Raw genomic sequence first — 13,187 nt, 5'->3', positions numbered from 1 at the left:
GGACATCCCTGGCTTTGTTGCCGCTTTCTTCACACTCTGAGCTGGCTACAGATGGGTAGCCGCTACGGTTGTCTTAGTAAGGAGCTACTCTGAGAATAATCCCAAACAAACCAACAGAGCAAAGACACGACACAGAATCAGATGCAAAAGAACACTTTTTATTGAGACTGGGCATAGTTTACAGTGACTTTACCAGGGGAAGGGGAGTTCACATAAACAGAAAACAGGAACAGATTAACATGATGGCAAGGGATTACACAGATAACCAGACTTATCTCATCACGCAGGCAACAATGGTGAATACACAACTAAGGTAAATGATTAGAGAAGTAACACTTCAATGTTGACTAGAAAATTAGACATTCTTAATACACATATATATATGGAAACAGGGATGAAAATAAAAAATTATACAATTCACCCCCCCTGCAAGTCAATGCAAAATTACAGTCACAAAAATGTTCCTAAAAAGGAGGCTCAGCATCCGTTACACACTACACTCAGGCACCCCTATAACCTAGGGGCTCAGTGGGGTAAAGTAACGCAATGTTACATGACACCGTGGCAGCAGTGCAAGCTGCTCTGAAGATAATCTCCGCCCATGGTAACATAGATGAAAGAGAGAGATGTATGAGAAAGAGTGTGTAAGAGTATGTTGCTACAGTGATTTAGTTAGCGTATAGCATTACAATATGTGTGTTTGTGGGTATGTGTTTGGATGTTGTTACAGTGTATATGTTAGTGTATGGCGTTAGAATAATTGTGTTAGTGTATGGTGTTAAAAAAGCACACATATCTGGTGGTGTATGGGGTTAGAGTGTATGTGAGTGTATAAGTGTTAGGAAAAGTTAGCATGTTAATATGAGTGTATGTTTTTTAGTGTGCAAATGTTTTTAGTAGCAAAACTTTTATCAGCCAACCCTAGTGTTTCCACTCCCTATCTGTTATCTTAATGTTATATTTAGTATTCTTAAATTGGACCTGCTACTTGAATACTAGAATGATATCAAATTCATTTTCAGTTATGTTGTCTTTAAGTTTCTGGGCTTCTTACAGGTGAAGACAGAGGATCGTCCATTAAGAATTAGACATCTCTACTTAAAGGCATATAAAACGTACAGGGCGCACAAAAATGGCACTGCAGAAAGAAAACAACTGACAAAATATGCAATTTTATACAAATAATTAATATTGTAATCTTTGAGCAAGTTGCAGTTAAGCCAGCTCTGCACAACAACACAAAAAGTGGCCATGGGTTTCACCACACACACACATTTCTAAGGCTAAAGTCCACCTGTCTGTGTGGCCAGATGTTTATTTAACTAATTGAAGCTGTGTATTTGCTTTTACAAAAAGAAAATTGGCAAAGCAGATAAGATACTGTTGTTCAACAGGGAAAGCCAAGCACTGGGTGGAAAATGTGCCTATGTTTATAAATAGGCTGGTAAATACTATAATACATTATGTTAATAGAATCATTTAACTATTCCTACAGAGTTATTAAAGGGGCTCCAGTGATTGCAATTATGAATAAGTCTAATATTCCTAGGGACTGAGGGCTCTTAAGCCTTAATGTCCCTTTACCTAATGATCTAGTTGGAAAGCAAAGGTAAAACTGATCACACATTCTCCGCTCCCCCACAATGGAACTAGCCTGGATGTGACCGCTCACAGGAACAGGTTACTTAGTATATGTTTGTCTGCAGGTTACCAATCTATGTACTGTACATGTTCAAGCAGTATATGTAGACTCTACTCTCTACTCATTAAATGACCAGAATTACATCAGTCACTCCTTAGCCTCTATATATATCAATGACAACTAAACAAGGTCATCAAAGGGTAGATTAAGATCCTAAAATGAAAGTGTTATGTTTACATGTGTATGAATTTGTTATATATAGTACTGTGCAAAGGTGTGAAAAATGCTGTAAAGTAAGAATACTTACTGTAGGCAGAACTAGACAGAAATAGAATGCTAAGAGTTTATTTATGCCATTTAACAAAATGCAAAGTGAATGAACAGAAGAAAAATCTAAGTCAAATCACTATTTCGATTTTGTAGGCATGTAGTTAGCTGAATGATTAAACAACTATACCAAGATGATGCTAGTGCTCATCAATTTAATATGTAGATTGAAACACAATCACTAACTGGAACAGAAATAGCTGTCTAGGAGGAATAAACCAAAAATGAGGTTGATGAAGACAATTTAATGTCAAAAGTCATACACCATGGCAAGACTAAAGACAGCAACCAGATACAAGGTAGTTATACTGCATCAGCAAAGTCTCTCACAGGCAGAAATTTAAAGGCATGTTCTGTCCAAGCTATTTTGAAGAAGAACAAAAAAACAGGCAAGGTTGAGGAACACACATGCAGTGGTACACCAACAAAACTTAGTGCAGTAAATGAAAGATATCCAAAATTGGCAGTAAAAAATAAAAAAAATGTAAAAAATTCGCAGAAGCCAATGGGACCCTGGTACACCCATATACTGTCCATCTAGTCAGAAGTGATCTTCATGGAAGACTTGTGGTCAAAAAGCCATACCTCTGATCTGGAACTCAACTATTCATAAAAACACAAGAACTGGTGTGCAGAAAAATGGGGTGCTTTGTACTGATGCGGTTTGTTCACTAAAGGGCCAGAGAGCAGTACAAGAATGAGTGAAGCATGGTAGAGGTTACTTGCAAGTTTAGGGCTGCCTTTCTGCAGAATTAATGGTCACCCCAATGCTAAGATGTACAAGCAGATATTTATCCATCATGCAATACGACCAGGGAGGCATCCGATTGGCCACAGATTTATTCTGCATTATGACAACATACATCCAGCCAAAATCATTAACTATCTTCAGTGTAAAGAAGAACAAGGAGTCTTGGAAGTGTTTTGCTATGTTCACTTTTCAAACTTTGAGGCAAAATCACTTTTTATACATTTATACATTCTTCATCTTTTATTGTATATTTCATGTACAAAATCTAGTCTTGTTTTCTTACTACATGCAATCAAATACATGTGCAGCACATTCTGCTGTTCGAATGCTTAAATCACAAAATTATAGAAGGTAATTAACAAAAAAAATTAAAATAGACACAATTGCTTAAATTAGAATACAGCTTATACCGTATGCAACAACTTCTGTGTGTGAATAACAAAGGAGAAGCTGCCCTTCCCTGCCCTTCCCCAGAACATTATGCCCTATGGAGCAATTATACAGGAAACACTCTAAATTCAATTAACAGAGGCTGCTGTGTTGGCAGATGGGAAGCTGGACACTGAGCATCTAACCTCTACAGTGCTGGATGTACACTACTAGTTAACACAATAGAGGTAATATACATAGAACAGTTCTCTATAGCAAAAAAAGTGTTTCTAAATGATCTAGTCTTACCCATTTTGACCAAAATTGTACTTAAAACATGACCCCCACTGAAGTGTAGCTACAAAAAGCACTTCACTTGCCCAGTGGAACAAATCTTATGACTTCCTCAAGGAGTGAATGGAAGACACCATGCCTATATCATAATTCATGTCTCTTGTTTATAAGTGTCCCTGTTTTGCAATCCCTGTCTGTTCCTTTCTTAGAAGCTAGAAATATTTGTCAGAGTTACAATACTATGAAACAACAGAAATTGTGTTTTTTTCTAAAAAAAAATAAATATTACATTTCTTCTAAATGCTTTAGACAATCACATTAATAGTTACCAGTCACATAAAAAGACTTTTATGAAAGTAAGACTTTTTGTAAAGTTTCACCACACTCTTAATGATAAGTGTCCCCTTTATGGCCTTTTGAAATGAGAGACATGCAAGACACAGTATGGAAACTATAAATATCATGTTTGCCCAAGGAAAATTTACTTTATTTGTAACTTTTTTAGAATTGCAGAATTATCATTTCTCGTAGTTGTTACATTTTACAGGTCAGTAAATGATCTCCCAACTAAAGGAAACTTTATAAGGGTTTTCTTCCTTTCTAACCTTTATAGAGCTACTCGTACCTCCAGTCATTGCTGATAACCCACACAGAACCCAAGGACATGGTTAGAATTGGGGCTAGGTGCAGAGCATTATATTTGCATCCCCCTTATATACATTTATGGGAACTCTGAGGGTTTAACTCTGAATATCAGCGTTTATGCTCCAATCTCAGGGTCTCAGGGGTAGATTCCTAGGGTTGTACAGTCTGGATACATTGATCTGAAGCAGGCCCGGACTGGGACAAAAAATAGGCCCGGGCATTTAAGACTGAGCAGCCCATTTTTATTTATTTATTTATTGTTAAAGCCCACCCTTCATGTACCATCTTTGAATTTCCCCAAATCACTTAAACATTCATGATAGACACAAACACTTACTCACTCATTCACACAAATCATTAACACATATTCATTAATGCAGTCTCACAAATTCATCCACACATGAATTCATTAATTCTCATACGCATTCACACAATTCATCCACACATTTATTCATTCATTCTCATACGCATTCATACTACCCCTCTCCCCATCCCCTTCTTATCTGCCCCTTCTATGTTCCCCCTTATCACTATGTTCCCCTTTTCTCATACGTACCCCCTCTCACTATCTATCCCCTCTCCTCTATTACCCTACTTACCTTGTTGCCGGAGTAAGCAGCAACTGCGATCGGGTCCGCCACTCTAGGAGGCCGGGCAGCCCCCACCAGGGCCGGCCTTAGGGGTGCGCGGCCGCATAGTGCTTAAATTAAAACATCTGGGTTTATTGTTGTTTCTTTTTTAACTTTATTTAACATCCTCCATGTTAAATAAAGTTAAACAAACTTTATTGAACTTGAAGGATGTTAAATAAAGTAAACAAAAAAAAACCCCCGATGTTTTAATTTAAGCACTGTGCGGCCGCGCACCCCTAAGGCCGGCCCTGGTTGGGGCTGCCTGGCTCCCTAGAGTGGCGGACCCGGTCGCAGTTGCTGCCGGCTTAATGGGTAGGTACCCCTTATGCCCTGAGTTAATGCGGCCGTAGAGGCCGCATAGGCCCACTCAGTCTGGTCCTGACTGGGCCTATTTTAAGGTAGGGGCCTGGAGCTGCAGCTCCATCAGCCCCTACGTCAATCCAGCCTTGGGACGGCCGATGGCCAGTCCGGGCCTGATCTGAAGTTATCTTAGACTCTAAAGCTACCAATTTGTTATGGTTGCTATCCCTTTTCTAATTGCATGTCACTCAATAAAGTGAATATTTAAATAATAACAAGTCAAGGTGCCCAATTTAAAATAAATAATGAGTGAGTACATAGAATATACATGATAGGCCATTAAAGCGTTACTTGTTAAAGGGTCAGCTCATTTAGAAAGTGCTCAGAAACGCTTAATTGTTATTGAGACAGAGTGTCTGGATATTTTGTGTCCATAAGTCACAAAGCAGTCATGTGGATGCTGTGTAGCGATATATTCTGACCTAAGGCAGCAGGTTCAAAATTTTACTAATTTTAACTAAGTGGGGTTAAAAATTCCTGAAAATGGCACATAAGCTAAATATTTGTTGTATTTTCATTTATATTATATTGTTATATATTATATATTATGCTATATTTATAACAATTCCCACTCTTAATATTTTTGAATTTCAACTCCTATCCTATGAAGTGATTCACTATGGTGCCTCGCCAAGGATGCACTGCATAGTAATGGCCAGTGACATCAATGACCAGCCTGATTACAATGATGGCAGTGAATTGTGAGTCTTCTTAAAGGGACTATAATCAAAGTGTAAAGTGGTTTAAAATAGAGAAATAATGCACTCAAGGTACATTGTTGAAGAAATTGCGCACTATTTCCCATTTTTAATAGCACTCCAATCTCCAATGCCATAAAAACAGACAATAGGCTGGATTCAGTGTTGGTGATAAACCTATGACATGCAGCTCGACCTAGATTTAAATGGCAAAATGTGGGATAATGGTATATTGAGTCCGATTTATTGTGATTCTAGTGATTTCTATTCAATTACTTGAGATAGATGTATCTATAGAACTGAATCAAGCCCAATACTGTTAATGAGAGAAAGCCTTTAGAATATCCCCACCGGTCTGAAATCACTAGTGCTTTTTCAACCAGAGAACATATCATCTATTTTTTTTTCAAGATCACATTTTTCTTTTTTCTGGCGAGCGAAGTGAAGTACCCCAAAAATATAAGGTAATAACATATGAAACTTATCTCTCTCTCTATATCACTTCTCTGTACATCTCTAGGAAAAGTAACTACACTATTGTTATCTTAGGTGTTTGACTGAAAAGGTAGCTTTACTTACCCACTATTGAGCACTCCCTGCCTCTTGCTTTCTCTTGCTGACATTTAAGGTGAAATGAAGATTCGTTAGTGAATATGGTTACCGCTGGCACACAGTTGTTGAGAAAGCAAGTGGCTACTAAATAAAGTTGCTTTTTCACTCAAACACTTAGACAAACCTTGGCTTACATATATATATATAAAGTTTGCTCAACTTTTCCCTTAAATGTTAAAAAATAATGTTTACTGTTTATAGTGTTTACACACTTATGCCACCTTGACAATCACATGTGTTCTTCATATTCATACTGCTAGACCCTAGAAAGCCAGTACATCTGGATAATAGCATATATTTAATTGGTTATGGCAACAAAACCGGATTTTCATTTTATGTGCGGTCTGTCTAGCATTATGTCAGCCTGAAAAAGCAGTAGTCTGAGCAAAATCTGATTAAAACTGGTTCAATATATCTATATTTTCAGCCAAACAGGTAAAATGTTTATTTCATGCTGATTTCTTCTTTTTTTTGTTTTATTTGAACAAGCAACAATTAGCACACCATCTGTTTCTAGTGTTCTATTTTATTGATAAATCAATGATAAATCACAAACAAGTATGGATGCAGTTTTCTCTTTTTTTCCTCATTGTAAAGCTACATTAAAAAATTGCTAAATATATATTTTTTTCATCACATAACTGTGATTAACAATATGTATAGCAGAGTTTTCTTATATCACTAATTATTTATAGCAAGTGATCTGACAGAGAATTCACAAAATAAGTATGTAACATATCAAAAGCCAAAAAATGATTTATTTACAAATTATAAATTTGTTGTAGGAAGACCCGCAGGTACGAGTTTAAGATTTTGCTTTGCCAAACAGTGACAACTGAGTTAACCAACAGAATCTGTCTAAATGTATAACCAATAAAAAGGCATATTGAGAAAATAACATGCAATCATAGATATTATAAACTGAGATGGGGTGCTGGGATCAATTACCTTCATGTTTGGTGGTGCGGTTGCAGGTGGAGACAGAGGACGGTCGGGAATAGTCACTTCTGAAGTGTTGGACAGCTCCTGTTTCCTGTTGACACACAAAGTATCGCATAAGTTTTCCAGCCATATACAAATATACCAAAAAATAACAATTACTTTTCGTTCCATCACCTCTTGGGCTTCATCTGATACTTCCTGCACGATTCAAATAGCTTAATTACTTATGGAGAGGTTTCAAATGACTCCAACCATTTAATATTCTGAACGATTCTTGGTAGGTGCTTCTCTTTACTTCACAGAAACTTCATGGAGACTTGTAGTTTTTCAACCCAACAACAAATACACACTTTATAAATACTGTCTAATGATTAATTAAATATTCTACCTACTAGAGATGGTGCAGGTAAACCTCAATTCAGGTGCTGTACAATCATATAAAGACAGATAAATAGAGTTGCATTCCCATGACAACCTTATTACGACATATTTCCCCTAGCCCTCCCTTCTCCTTCCTCCCATCTGGTGTTCAATAGTTATGTAGCATATTCTGTTTGCTTCTGGCTTTCCTCTTCATAGCATGAAGGATTATATACGGTACTGAGGGTGGTGAGATGCAAAAATGCCAACAACAAAACACGGGTGTTTAAACCCGACGAATCTTGAGTACTAAGAACGAGGGGCAGGTGAAGATGAGGGAATGAAAAAATTATTGAATGGGTTTTCATCCAGTTCACTGACACTCAGGTGCATTAACAACTTAAAAATATGCTTTATCCTCCATTCAAATAAAAATGAAAAATTAGAGATCTATATAAATAAAGCCTTGATATGTGTTTGCCTATTGGGTCAGGAACTAAAATCCAATAACTATATGCAGATAGACATAATATAGTCAACATGAAAAGTCTCCAAGCGTCACAATGTGATATCTTTTTTTCAAACCATGGATGTTAAGGGAAAAGAAACAAATTTTAGTGGATGTCTAGGTGGACAGGCTATACTTAGGAGGATGTTAAGGTGGACATGTAAGGTTGCTACATAGGCCACATAGGACTGTAGTCCCTTCATGACCAGAAGACTACCCCAGTTTGCTCTATGATGTTTTCATCCCTCTTAAGAAAAAAATCAGTTGTAAATTGCTAAATAAAATTAGGAAGTCTATGGCATTTTTATATTTTGCCTTTTCTACCAGACTTACACTTGATATTTCAAACTAAATGGCATTTTAAAAAAAAGAAGGCACCTACTACTGCTAATGGGGTGGCTTGTAAATTGTTTGCACAGGTAATGTGTTACATATGTATGGACAGTAATATGTTACAATATTAATTAGTTAACTACTAATGTCACACATAAACACACTAAAAAGTAATACTCTGTGTAGATGGGGAGTTTAGGTTCCAAAGAATCTTTTTATGTATGTGTTCATATGTAGGGTCAGAAATAGCTGCACTTGAAATATATAATAAAATGCTTTAATGATGTAAATATAATGAATTAATGATGCAATAATAATTTAATCAGTACATTAACAGTCCACCTAAATAGAAGTATAAGCACAAATGACTGACATGTAAAAAAAGGTTAAAAAGCGTGCAAAATCTGTAACAAGTATCCCTGTGGTAAGAGTATTGAAACCAGAGCATGGGTGGTAACAAAGCTTTTCATAAAATTAGTTTGCTGCACACTGCCAAAAATACGAGGTCAGATAAATGCAATTTCTTTATCTTTTTTGCTCAAAAGTGAGACCAACAACAGCTGGGCAGAAACAAACGGCTCTATAGGGCTTTTATCTCACAGCAAACAAGCAACATTTCTATGGCAACCTGCCACATGGTTACCGAGCACAACTGTGAAGCTGACCGATGTACCCTGGACAGATGTCGGTAATTAGAAACCAAAGGCACAAATACTGAAATATATGCAGTCTACAAAAGAGCATTTCTTTTTTGAACTACATAAAGATTGGGTTTGTAATTAATCAAATTATGTGTATCATTGTTTATATCAATGTTAAAATTGCTGCTTCTAGAAGAAAATGAATTTTATAGCAAAGGAAAATTATCTTCCAATGTTGTTGATAATTATTTGGAACCAAAATTTTCAGAAATCCAGTTTGCTTTTTCTTCATCAGACAAGTGATAGGGGCAGGTCCAAGCATAAGTTTTTTTTTGCCGGGCCTAGGGTATGTGGCTATATTTCTAACCCCTCCCCCTAAAATATAATACTTCTAACCACACGCATTTTCTATGTCAAGCATTCCACTTCTTTTGGCTCCTTGACTTTACCAAGTTACATGTCACCCACTTCCTATAGTGCCAGCTTTGCCCCAAACAGCTCGTCAGTACCACCGTTGTCCCCCAAACAAGTTACCAGTGCCACCTCTGTGCCCAAACAGTTCGTCAATGCCACCTTAGCATCCAAACAGCTTGTGGGAGCCATCTTTGCCAACAAACAGCTTGTCACTCCCATCTGACCATCAGTGCCATTTTTGTGCCCAGGCATATTGTCATTGACATATTTGCCCCCAAACAGCATTACATTGAATGTGTCAGTGACATCCGGCACTCCAATTTTAAAGAAGGTGCCAAGCACAAAGGACAGAGCCATAGCAAGAACAGAAAATAGTGCTGTCCACTATATTTTAACAGAGGTTATTTTTGAGGAAAGTAAAAAAAGAAACAAGAAACTTAATGATATTAAAACTGCAGAGAATTCAAAAATAATAACGTAACAACTTTCCCCAAACCCAGTGATTTATTCACATTTTTGTAAATATGTTTTGCATGAGCTTAGTAGGACACTGAGGTGAATTAGACAGTAAAGTAACATTTGGCCCTTTAGTGGTTGTGTGCCATAATCATTTCATAATCATTCCCATTATGCATGTGGTGAAGGCATTATAGCATAGTCCTCATCAGTAGACAGATACGATACAGTACAGCTCATAGTTAGCCTGAAATATATGGTACAGCATAAATTTCATTGCTATAAATTGAGCCAGATACCGATGGTTGTATTGCATAACTGCCATCATTATATCTTGAGCCCGACTATAACAGTGGTAAGAATAACTCCCATTATTATATAGAATGCCATACACCAAGCATGGTACAGCATAACTCTCATAATTATATACTGAGTCAGACATGGACGGTGTTACAGCATGACTCCTATCACTATGTACTGAGCCAGACATTGACAATGGTACAGTATAACTCCCATCTTCCATCATCATCATCATTTTGGTTCCATCACTTTCTCACCTCTTCTCTCTCATACTCTCACTCACTCTCTCTTATACTCTCACCCTCTCTCCCCTTTTGCAGAAGTGCACCACGAGGCCTGGTTGACGATAGAAGAAATAAGATGTGGGGAGAAAAGGCAGAAGAAAGAAGACAGACGAACTAGAAGAGGCAAGAGAAGAAGCGGCGCTGTAGCAAAGGAGACAGGGATGCTGAAGCTGTAGGCAGAGAAGGTATAGAGACTCAGCCGGCACAGACTTTACTCCTCTTGCTATGCCTATGCACGGACATGAATAGGGGTTATGTATATGCCCTGACAGTGGCAATTTTCAGGCACTGTCTAGCTAGCCTATGCTCAAAGCCACTAGGGGTGTGGTGTGGACATACCTGCCGTCATGTCCTTCAGAGGAGGACACACCCATGATCCCAAAAGGCTACCCTGGGAAAGGTATAGCCCAACCTTCATCACCCCTCCCACGGGGGAGTGTCCAAGTAGCTGTAAAACCCCAACACACCTGTAATTCATTGCCAGGTTATTCTGTTGCCTCATGCACAGAATCCCAGCGTTTTCTCCTGTTTGCCTGCTCCTTGTTCCTGCGCTCCTGCTTCCCTTTTAGACTCCCGGCTACGTGACCTTTAGATTGTTATAAGGACCTGTGATTCTTTACTGTCTGCCCCAAACCCGCACCACCTGACTCTGAGTGGCTCTTTGGGTAGGATTGGCCCTGCAACAAACCTTTCTTTGGCCATAGCCTCAACACATGTGTCATCACATGTCATCAAAGCAACCAAAAGAATGTTCCAAACAAAACAGCCATTTCTACTGGGTTTTACGGTGATAAGACCGCATTTTAATCTTTGCAGCAGAATATGTTTTTATGCATAAGCTCTAGGTCTGCAACTAACGATTATTTCCATAATAAATTATTATGGACGATTATTTTTTAGATTAATCGATTAATTGGATAAAAAAACATTTAATAAAAACTATGATTGAGAAAAATGCATTGTTTTTATTTCCTTTCATTTGCCAACCTGTTCTGTTGTATTACTCACTGTTCTCATTTATGATTCAACCTGAGGCTGGGTTCATTCCATAGTAGAGGGAAGTTGTTTCAAAGGGTGTGTTTTATTACAATATTTTTATTGAAAACCGCTGTAACACAGATGTAAAATGTTGCCTAAATTAGTAACAATGGGTCCTTTGTAATTGGTAGGAAAACTGTGCGTTTTAATTTACAAGGAAACACAACATGCTCTTTAATATTACAATATCAGAAATGTAATTATTCCTGTCACACAACACAAATGGGGCTACTGTTTCACACTTATTTATTCATTAAAGGTAGAGGGATATTCTGAATAACCTATTCGACAGTAAACTTGATCCGACTCAGGAATGAAAACTTCCTGTTATCCCTAAAGGGTTTGGACATGAATGATTACAATGCAAGGAGCATGCAGAGTTTCTTGTTGTGTTTAGTTTCTGAGTCTAGTGTACTCAGCTGGGTAAACTCAGAATCCTGGAGATGTTCATGCAGCACTATCGGGTGCCGCAGTTGGTGGCCAGCTGCTAGATATGCCCAGTCGCACGCTATGTGACCATAAAATTGCTACGGCTGCCTCACCATGCTGCATGACCCAGAAGAGGTCTATAAATCACAGTCGAGCAAGTGGCCACTTGGACATCATTTGATCTCCAGCAGGGGAGTGGTGTTCGGCCATACTCATTCCTCCGCCAACTCTTCTTTCATGTCTTTTGGAGGCTTGATGCTACCCGTACCCACCAATTGTTTAAGAGCAGGAGAGGGCTCGATCTGGAGAGCAGCCCTGTGAAGTTCCTAAGTATGCTTGAAAGCTTTTAGATGTGAAGAACAGAATGCTAATGTTCAATCATTATATATAGACCGATAGATAGATAGATAGATAGATAGATAGATAGATAGATAGATAGATATAGATATTTTTATTAAGGTATATAATATATACAAAAGGCACAACTGCTTTATTTCAATATATATATATATATATACAAGCAAGTAAAAATTGTGTCCCATAAAATAGGTACACTATGAAAAAATGTGTGGCTGATATACATCCCATAAGCTGTAAGGAAAGAAAATGAAGGAACACACTTAATAAACACTAAAAAATGTCTGACAGTGGCTTTAAATTGGTGGAAGCTTCTGTGCGCATGAGTGTTAATTCGGGGTACTTAACATGCATGGAATTCTTTATTTCAACCGTACATGTCAATCTGACCCAAAAAAACATCTATAGCCACTCAACTAAACCACAATCATGGAAAGAAATTAATCTCTTATAAAACATGTTTTTATCCTCTTCAAAGGCAACAATAGAAATCTAGACTCAAAAGGTAGAATAAATCATCACAAACCTAGTTCTTTATGTGATACATTTGAGAACTATACAAAGGAAATATTCTGTGAACTCATCACTCCCTTTCTAATAGGCCAATATAAAGAATCATATCTCACGGAGATGCAGCCTAAAGTAGTGGATACAGATAATGAGTGCCTCTTCTTGCAGTTGTAGCCAGCTCTGAGTGCCCTGACATAGTGCCTGTCTGCATCATGACTCACTGTGATCTAAACACGGCTCATTTACAACTACTTCTGAGAAGTAACACATAAATGTGAATAAGTG

General features: G+C 37.7%; 1 protein-coding gene across 1 annotated transcript in view; it reads right to left on the bottom strand.

Moving 5' to 3' along the window:
* Nucleotides 1–13,187, bottom strand: part of LOC149289664 (rap1 GTPase-activating protein 2-like) — a 148,355-nt gene that overhangs the window by 94,446 nt on the left and 40,722 nt on the right. The window contains exon 2 of the mRNA XM_089490213.1: nucleotides 7,279–7,363. Within this exon, the coding sequence (XP_089346339.1) occupies nucleotides 7,279–7,363 (85 nt within the window). The remainder of the gene's footprint in view (nucleotides 1–7,278; nucleotides 7,364–13,187) is intronic.

Source organism: Sceloporus occidentalis, unplaced genomic scaffold, assembly GCF_023333645.1.
Source record: "Sceloporus occidentalis isolate IW3139 unplaced genomic scaffold, rSceOcc1.0.p SCAF_43, whole genome shotgun sequence".
Taxonomy (NCBI): domain Eukaryota; kingdom Metazoa; phylum Chordata; class Lepidosauria; order Squamata; family Phrynosomatidae; genus Sceloporus; species Sceloporus occidentalis.
Note: the sequence above shows the minus strand (reverse complement) of the source record. Positions and strands in the feature narration are given on the sequence as shown.